The 9,031-nt window shown below is 38.8% G+C and overlaps 1 protein-coding gene across 1 annotated transcript; it reads right to left on the bottom strand.

The window, feature by feature from the left end:
* Positions 1-878: 878 nt before the first annotated feature.
* On the bottom strand, positions 879-2,824 carry LOC131240853 (gibberellin 2-beta-dioxygenase-like). The gene is made up of 3 exons (XM_058239356.1): positions 2,252-2,824; positions 1,706-2,051; positions 879-1,321 (listed from the first exon to the last, which is right to left on the bottom strand). Exons 1-3 carry the CDS (start codon positions 2,647-2,649, stop codon positions 1,049-1,051), a joined length of 1,017 nt encoding a protein of 338 aa, XP_058095339.1. The 5' UTR covers positions 2,650-2,824; the 3' UTR covers positions 879-1,048.
* Between the last annotated feature and the right edge of the window lie 6,207 nt (positions 2,825-9,031).

The following is a 9,031-nucleotide window of genomic DNA, read 5'->3' as shown; positions in this document are numbered from 1 at the left end:
CCCATCTACGTTACAGTTGAGCCGTAAAATCAAACAGGCCCTAACGTAACCCACTAAAAAAAAGGGAAAACCCCTGCTAAATCAGTAAAAATGTTAAGGGGGAAAGTTTGACACTCCGGCAGAGCGTGATGGTCAATACGCAGGCACTCACGATTCGTACTCATGCATACTTCAACCCAAAATAGACCGTCTGCACTGTAATACCCATTGTTGATAGCTTTGAAATCCCAGAATCAGATTGATTGAACAATTCCAACCTCTGTTTCTTCGACACATGTCTATCAATCGGTTAATTAGATGATTAAATAAGTGAAGAATTAGTTGATAGTCCATCCAATCTGGACTTCACAAATTGGACGGTTTAATTTGAGTCAGTTAATAAGCTATGCATGCAAGGTCCTAGTGCCAGAGTATCAACCACCACACTCTGCCAGAGCATCAGAGTCCATCCCATTAAAAGCCTCAAAATAGCGGGTGATTTCATGGGAACACTGCTCGTCACAACAACATAATAACGTATACGTACGATATTCTATGGGAATTGTTTGATACTCTGCCTGCTTATGATTTCTGATACTCAGGCAATAAGAAATGCCATGAGTGGCCCAGTGAAACGGATTAAATCGTTGAACCGATTGTCTATGAGTTAGATTACGAAAATAAGATTAATTAAACAATCCTGACCTATGATTCATTTCTTACCATCCAAATAAATGTCCACCAATCTAAAATTAAGATAATAAGAAAAAAAAAGTGTAACTTTTGGTTTGTTATACATCCAAACGGCTACCAATAGCTTGAACGGTTTAATTTTAGCTATTTGCATGTGACATATGTAATTTCTAAGTAACAGAGTATCATCCATACGGTCTAAGAGAGTATCAAAGTAATCTCTATTTACTGAAGGTGAGATCTGACACATGAAAAAAGCTTAAAAGAAAAAAGAAAAAAAAAAGCAGAAAAACAACCTCGTTATTATCTATGTTTGGTTAATTTGGGTCAGGATTTTCAACCTGTCTTCACAACCTAAAGTCCCAAAAAGGAAAATTCAGTACATGAGTCTCGGTTGATGTGCTCCCTCTCTTTTCTCAAACAGCCCAAGCCTATTATCAGCTAGCCTTGATTTATACGCTGACTTCTTGTATTCAGACCATGTGAAATCCCTATATATGCTTTCATCTCCACCGTTCATCAGCACTGGCATGGGTCCTATCCTCTCTCTCAAAGCTGGTGCACCAAAATAGATCATGGACACCCTTGATTTCTGGCTGTTAGCTAACACCCTGTGTCTCACACTCCGAAACCTCCCATTTGTCATGACCTGCAACCCAAGTTATAGAAAATCATGAAAGGGTGAGGTTGGAAAACAAATTCGTGGAAACCCATTTCCAAAAATAAAAGAAGAAATACAATAATCTATCATTTTGGAGGTATTAAACTCCAAACAAGTGAAAATTTTAGTAGTAATATGTTAGTTTATTTATTTATTTATTTAAGACACCCATACATCTGTTAGAAATTTGAAAAATGCATTTCTTGAAATTGGTTGTTTGCAAAAAGACAAGGTGATAAAAGGGTTGTTAAATGCTAATGGAAAACCCATCAATTGAGTTTGATTATTTAATTTCAAGCTTTTTAGAATAACAAAAGGGAAGAAGAAGAGCCCTAGAAGAAAGTTTTTTTTTTTTTTCCTTGCAAATATTACCTGCAAGGAATCACCAATAATGAAAAAGAAGGAGGTGGGGTCAGGTGGGACTGAAACCCAACTCCCATCTGCAAGAGAGATTTGCAGGCCTGATGTCTTGTTTGATCTTAGAACTGATATTATCTGAGGGTCTGTGTGCTCTCCAAATCCAGTCAGATTGCAATCCAATGCTTGTATCTCAGGACATGGAGGGTAGTGATTGATCCTGAAAACAGAATCACTCTCCTCATCCATCAAAAGCTTGCTGAAAACATTCGTTGTTTGAATCTTCAGCCCTTCTGCCAACAATTCGAGTACCTCACAAGCTAAGCTTTTCACAGCTGATATATAGTCATTCACAGCAGAGCTGAAAAAGAAAGAAAGGAAGAAATCTTATCATACAACACCACCACGTGGAAAACAGAACACCAATGCTAAAGATCATGTTTTTTGTGGTTTGCTTTCTTTAGCAATGTGAAAATATCTCTGGGTTTTCTCAAAAAATAGCCAAAGATATCTGAAAAAATCATTCAGATTTCTGAGGAGGATTTCCTGTCATTTTCTTACCAAAAGATTTCTGGGTTTTCTCTAGAAATGGCCAAGGAAATCTGAGAAATGGATTTGGCATTGGTTTGCAGGAGAAGGTATTCAATCCAGCCCAAATCCCCATTGGGCCCAATTCTCTTATTGCAATACCCAAATGGATTAGCTGGGCCCGCTTGTTCTTTCTCTGGCTGAGGTAAAGAGAAGAACTTCACAGCTTCAGCTTCCAATCTCTCCATGAAATCCATTGGAACACCATGGTTCGTGACCTTGAAGAACCCAAGCTCTTCACAGGCCTTGACAAGATGGTTTTTAGAGTCTGGTTTTGAGAGGTCTATGGTAGGAAGGCCAGAAAAGAAGCTGGGCTTGTGGTTTTGTATCAGAGAAATCTGGTCTATTGCTGGTTTGGATAGCACCACCATGGTCTCTCTCTCTCTCTCTCTCACACACACACACACCCCTTCAGGAAAACAAACAGAGGAAACAGAGGAGGTTTTGGGGAGATGGGTACTGCAGATTGGATAGTTTGGAAGTGGGTGGGAGGAAATGCATGGGAAGAGGCGATAAAAACGATAATGTGTGACGCATCTGGCCTTGACTCTCTTCTCAATTTATAGTCCCTTGATGAAGCAGTGGTGGATTTAAAAAATAACAAGGATATATATATATATGGTTTCTTTGAAAACATTAAGGTCCTGATGCATCATAACCTGATTAGTGTCCTGTCGAAGTCTTACAAGTGGATCCCATCTGTAGGTGATCTAAACTGTTCATCTGATTAGTGTCACCTTGGATGAAGGTGGTTCCAAAAATCTTTCTAGTTGGAAGATTCCGAACCTTCCATCAGTGACTTACAAATAAACTGTTGAGATAAAAATAGACTGAAAGGGCCAAAAATTAGATGGTTAATCTGAAATATTTAGTTGGTCCTCCATGCATGGTGGAGCCCATTAGTTGGACGTTTCTGATCATCTAAACTGGGGGCCACCTGGACTAACCATGTATACGTTTCCCTAAAATAACTACCATTACTTTTACCAAAATAGTCTTATTTTGGAAAAAAAAAATCAAAATGGTCAATTCAAAAAGATTCGGACCCAGATTAGGTGAGGCAGGGGCAACAGCTCAGTGGGTGGGGACCTGACTGTGGGGCCCACCTCCTATATATGAGATGTATATCCACGCCGTCCATCCGTTTTGCAAGATATTTTAGTATGTGATCAACACAAATGAGGTAGATTTGACTCTCAAGTGAGCCATACCACAGGAAAACAATGGTGATTGAACACCTACCATTTAAAACTTCCTATAGCCCACTGTAATGTTTATTTACCACAAACTAATGACACGGTCGCACGGACCTGGATGAAGGGAAACAAAAATAGCAGCTTCATCCAAAACTTCCGTGGCTCCCGAGAAGTTTTTAATGGTTGGAATTCAATTCCTACGGTATGATCTACCTGAGAGTCTTGTCTTCCTCATTTTCGGGACCACGACCTAAAATGATCCGTCAAATCGGATGGACGGCGTAGATATACAACAAAAACATCGAGGTGGGACCAGGGCCTTACCCACTAAGCTGTTACCCCTGCCTCGGCTAATCCGCGCCGAAAGATTCCCTCGTTATTTCCGCTCTAGAAAACATCGGTTAGAGCATCTGAATCGGAAGTTTTAATACAACCATTTCTACCCGTCAAAATGAAATAAGTGTAAATATCTGGTCCGTAAAAAATGTGGATCTGAACGTAATAATTACACAATATGAAAATCAAACTAGTAAAATCATCAACCAGGAAATAACATGAAAATCAATTGACAGAAAATAGCATGGCTTATTGTACTGGTGTGGTCCACATAATGAGTGGATCACAATTAATTTCATAATGGATAATATTCATAGTGTGTTCCATCTTTTTCACATATTGGATATTATATATATATGACGTGTTGGCGGGAAACATACACTGCACCATAACATTTCTGATGCAGCCGCTGTATCGCATCGTTTTTATTTTCGCAGAAGGAAAACAATTATCGAAATTTCGAACCTAAGGGCATGTCCTGGGAGCGTGGATTTGGAAGCCCCTGGATTCGCTACCCCCAGGATTGGAAACCCCCTGGATTGGCAATCCTCTTGGTGTGTTTGGTACCCTTGAGTATGAATCAACTTAAATTCAAAAATACCTCGTATATTTATGGGAGTTTGAATTTAATTACTAAATCAACTTTAATATTCTCAATTAGTGAGATATATAATTTTTGACACTATGGTTGTGATAAGCCCGCTAAAATATATGTTTTGTCTAAAAGTGATTAAATTCCAAGTCTTAGATGGACCGCAAGCACAAGATCATGTCTGAGTGACTAACCAACGATTTTTAATCGTTGATTGATGTAGACAATGTTTGGACGGTGCTGGACAATATTTGGACGGTGCTGATCATCGTTAGTGGGCCATGTGCCCAGTAGAATGATAGTGTACAGTGACATACATTTATACATGCAACTATTCAAATGATTTTAGGTGTAATCCAAGCTCTCACCTTAGATTACAAACCCCCTCAAAGAGGGGATTAGAAACCCCCTGGATTGGCAATCCCCAGTTGCTTTATGCTGCCAAACAACCATGGGAATTTGAAATCCCCTCCAATCCTCTCCAATCCCTTCCAATCCAAGGTGCCAAACGACCCCTAAGCATACTAGACATTTCAGAGAAAGAGCATGGTTTGATTTGTTAAGACGTTATGGGTACGGTTCGATAATTTGGACTGTTTATGGTGGGGCCCACCTACAGAATCAGAGGTGTATTTTAGTTATTCAACCATGCATTGTATGAGACTGGGATTAATTCCAATAATTGTAATCTAATAATTGTATATGAAATGGTCCAAAAGGCAATCAATACATGCATGAGTATGGGAGATGATCCTAGTGGACACGTGTACGGTACAAACATCAGTTTTGATCATCCACTCGGCCCATTTTCTCATCGAAGGCCAAGTGCGGAAAAAATGAATTGATCTGGATTGTCCTATCTATCTGATGAATGTCATCCCAGCAGACGGTCCAGATAATTTGATTAGGTGGGTCCCACCTTATATGACAATTGGGATAGAGAGTCTGAATTTTCAGTGAGGATTATCCTTTGATGCCTTTCTGCGCATTGGCCCATAGAGAGTCTATATTAATTGATTAAATGGTCCACATGTCGATATGTGACCAGGTGCATTGTCATTTCTCTACCCCACCTGATAAATGATCGGATGGGATTGATGGATGGATTGATATGTGAATGTATACAACGACCACCAAATGCATGAAATGCATAGTCATGTACCGGACAAATTTCAAATTTGGAACAATGTACGACCCTAAAAATGAATAATCAGACAAAGAATGATATTGAGGACTTTTGCTGGGCCCACACGAATGGCACGTGCCAAACAAGCAAGAGTGTGAGATATCTGAGCGGTGCATAAGCACAAAGATCGGGATAATCCACTGGCAGCCGCATGTATATGTTGAGGTTTTGCTAAACCGTCCATTCTTTCAATATAAGGATGGCCCACGGATGACTTCCTGGCAATTTTTGAAGCGTATGATCATTGTCATGGTGGGACAACCTCATGGGCAGGTCTATGTCGTATAAAGTTTCGAAGTTGACAGGTGTGCTGCGTGTAAAGGTGTTGGTGGGACTAGAAAACCTCGTTGCGAGTATGATCCCAAAAATCAGTAATGAGGTACAAATATCCCTGACTGGTTGTGCATGCAACAAGGAGTGGATTAGGTGCGGCCACGACCTCACCTAAGACGGTGTGGTTCTTACTGTGGGGCCCACCTTGATGTATATATTCTATATTTTTTTCTGTCCATCCATTTTTCTAAATCATGTTACGGCATGAGCCAAAAAATAATGCAGAGAGAAATATCAGGTGGACCAAATTATTGGAAATAGTGATGATTGAACGTCCCATATTATTAAAAGCTTACTAGGGCCTACCACAATGTTTATTTGCCATCCAAGCTATTGATAATGTCACATAATCCTGGATGAAGGTTCAAAAGCAAACGTCAGCTTGATTGGTACATATAAGTTGTTAATGATCAATCATCACTGTTTCCTATGGTATAGTCCACCTGAGATTTGAATTTTCTTTATTTCTGGGCTCAAAAGATCTTGCAAAACGAATGGACGGCATGGATATAGAATGCATGCATCAAGGTGGGCCTCACAGTAAGGGTCGCTCCGTCGTGAGTGTGGCCAAAGCGGCACCTAATCCCGGCCCTCCCATGCAACCAGATATATTTGGAGGAGCTTTGGTCCAGTACATTCCGATGTATTACAAAAAGGCTCATTGGATTCTAGCCATCGGATGTAGGCCTTTCTGAATAACTCTGGGACCGAAAATTTCAACCCTTCCACTACTATACAAGGGTTACAGCAACCGTTCATATCCAGAGTAGAAAAACCAAAGTATTAAAATAATCTAACTGAAAGCTTTTATTTTATTGTCTTTCCACCGTACAAAGTGAGACATGTTGATTAAACGGTTTGGATCATTAGAAGATTACCCATATTCAAAGGCTAAAGTCCCGATGTGTGTTATCCAAACCATTGATCTTTTAGGGATCATCACAGTACGTTACACTGGCAGGTTTCCACGCCCGGATTGCATCTTCAACGATGATCTAAAGTGTTTCATGTTTTATCTCTATGCTATCCAGGCCATCCATCATGAGAAGCATTTGTTGAATTGGATTATTGTGTAGGAAGATAATTAAATATCTAATGGCTCATACTCAAAATCAAGATTGGAAGGTCAGGATCATCAATGTAGCTTCTTTATGGAAGTGGCCAGAATATGAACGGCTTATAAGGATGCAATGCGGAGGTGGATTAGTACTCCCTCAGTGCTACTGTGGCACCGTACCCTATCAAAATCCTTTCCAAGATTGCTACATGATCTGGTTTTTGGCTCAAATAGTCTTGTACTGTGATGCGGTCATGACAACAGCATGTTCTAACTAAACTCTAATTTTTATAACCCGGAAGTCACCTTTTCATTTTTTATAGAACGAGGATACCCCTTCGCTAGAACTTCTCGGACAGGGGTCTCTCGCGTCAAAAAATAAAAAGTATTTTAAAAAAGGAACTTAGCTTCGTAAAAAATAAAATTTAGCCCATTTATTAGTCAATCTAATTTGTTCATTTTAATTGGACAACCTTTAATCCATAAAATAAAATTTTCTTTTGTCTGTTTAAAGTTTTTTGTGGCCCACAACTAAATTAAAGTTGTGCGTTAATTTTGAACTATTTTCTCTAGTGTGATCCATTTATAATAAGTTTTGCTTTCACACTTGGGTCGATGACATGAAATTAAAACCCCTTACATGTCGACTGGTTGGATTTAATTCACGACAACCCAGTGAGCCCTATATAAGATGTGGATGATCTTAAAACACGAGGCCCACACGAGGGTCATTTACTTGTTCTTCTTTCTTGTTTTCTTCCTAGAGGGGAGGATGATTTTTTTTTTTTTTTTGGTTCCCTTATTCCTTCTTCCTTTTCTCTTCATTCTTCCTTCATTGATTTTTTTATAGTTGGTTTTTGGATATAAATGGTGAGAGTTTATGAAAGAGAATAGAGTATGGAAAAATACTGTAATAGATGAATTTTTGTAATGGAACATGATGTTGTAATGAATGAATTTTGTAATGGAAAATTGTTATAATGGATGAATGTAATGAATGTTGGAATATATGAATTTTTGTAAAAGAAGAATGTCGAGATGAGAATATGTTGTAAAGGATGAATGTTGTATGGTGGATCGTCGATATTTACTGTAAATCGCCCATATTCATTGTGGATCACCGATATTTAATGCAAATCATTGATATTTACTATGAACCGATGATATTAAGAGTGGACCGCTAATATATTTCAATGTGGAGTGTATATATTCACTATAGATTACTGATTCGACAAAACTGTCATTACGGAATTCCGTCGTTATTCTTTTTTGTATTTTTAGTTTTGAGATCTCATTGAAGCATGATGGCGGGTCCCATAACCTCAGACGGTCTGGAGTTCACCAAGAATCATTGAAGAATCTTTTTGTTGCCAAAGCAAAAGGAGATAATAGAGTTGTCGAGCACTGTTCTTCATGACCGTGCAATTAACATAGTAGCTTGGAAAACGGATGGTTAGGATTGGGTGCTTATGATTTTCAAAATTGGAGAGTTAGAGTAAAATAAGGAAATGAGAGAGGATAAAATGGAAAGGGAAGTTTCAAATTAGAACCCATTTCGCACATGCATTGTCATATTCATTCTTGGGTCCGCGAACGCTGTAATAATCTGATCTAGTGGGGGCCATTGTAATGTTTGTTATGAAGAGATCCGCTCCTTTCATCCGGCTTGATACATCATGTTAGAACACGAGGTTGAAAATAAGGTAGATTTGCTAATTAGGTGGGCCGCACGGTTTGACCAAGTGGCAAAGAACACTCACCATTGATGCCTTCATCACATGTTTCACATTCAACAGTGTCATGCATATGGCATTAACTATTTACAATTCTACCATTTTCTATTATTAAGGCTTCCGCCGTTCATAACTATCAACCTCACCATCCGAATGTATTGAAATTTGATGGCCATTTGTTATTTTTCATGCTCTTTCTAATGCCTCAATTTGGGCCCTAAGCTCTCAAGGATAACAAAGATGCTATTTTAATAGATAACACACTCTGTAATTCAAAATAAAGTGTGTACACATCTAATTGAAAATTTATTCAGTAGTTT

This window comes from Magnolia sinica, chromosome 3 (genome assembly GCF_029962835.1).
Source record: "Magnolia sinica isolate HGM2019 chromosome 3, MsV1, whole genome shotgun sequence".
NCBI classification, from domain to species: domain Eukaryota; kingdom Viridiplantae; phylum Streptophyta; class Magnoliopsida; order Magnoliales; family Magnoliaceae; genus Magnolia; species Magnolia sinica.
Note: the sequence above shows the minus strand (reverse complement) of the source record. Positions and strands in the feature narration are given on the sequence as shown.

What these genes read in the sequence shown, in the direction of transcription:
- LOC131240853 (XM_058239356.1), bottom strand. Translation starts at nt 2,649, where the DNA reads ATGGTGGTGCTATCCAAACCAGCAATAGACCAGATTTCTCTGATACAA. An exon ending in GAAAACCCAGAAATCTTTTG is followed by an intron (nt 2,052 to 2,251) that starts GTAAGAAAATGA and finishes TTTCTTTTTCAG; the next exon opens with CTCTGCTGTGAATGACTATA. An exon ending in TTATTGGTGATTCCTTGCAG is followed by an intron (nt 1,322 to 1,705) that starts GTAATATTTGCA and finishes CTTGGGTTGCAG; the next exon opens with GTCATGACAAATGGGAGGTT.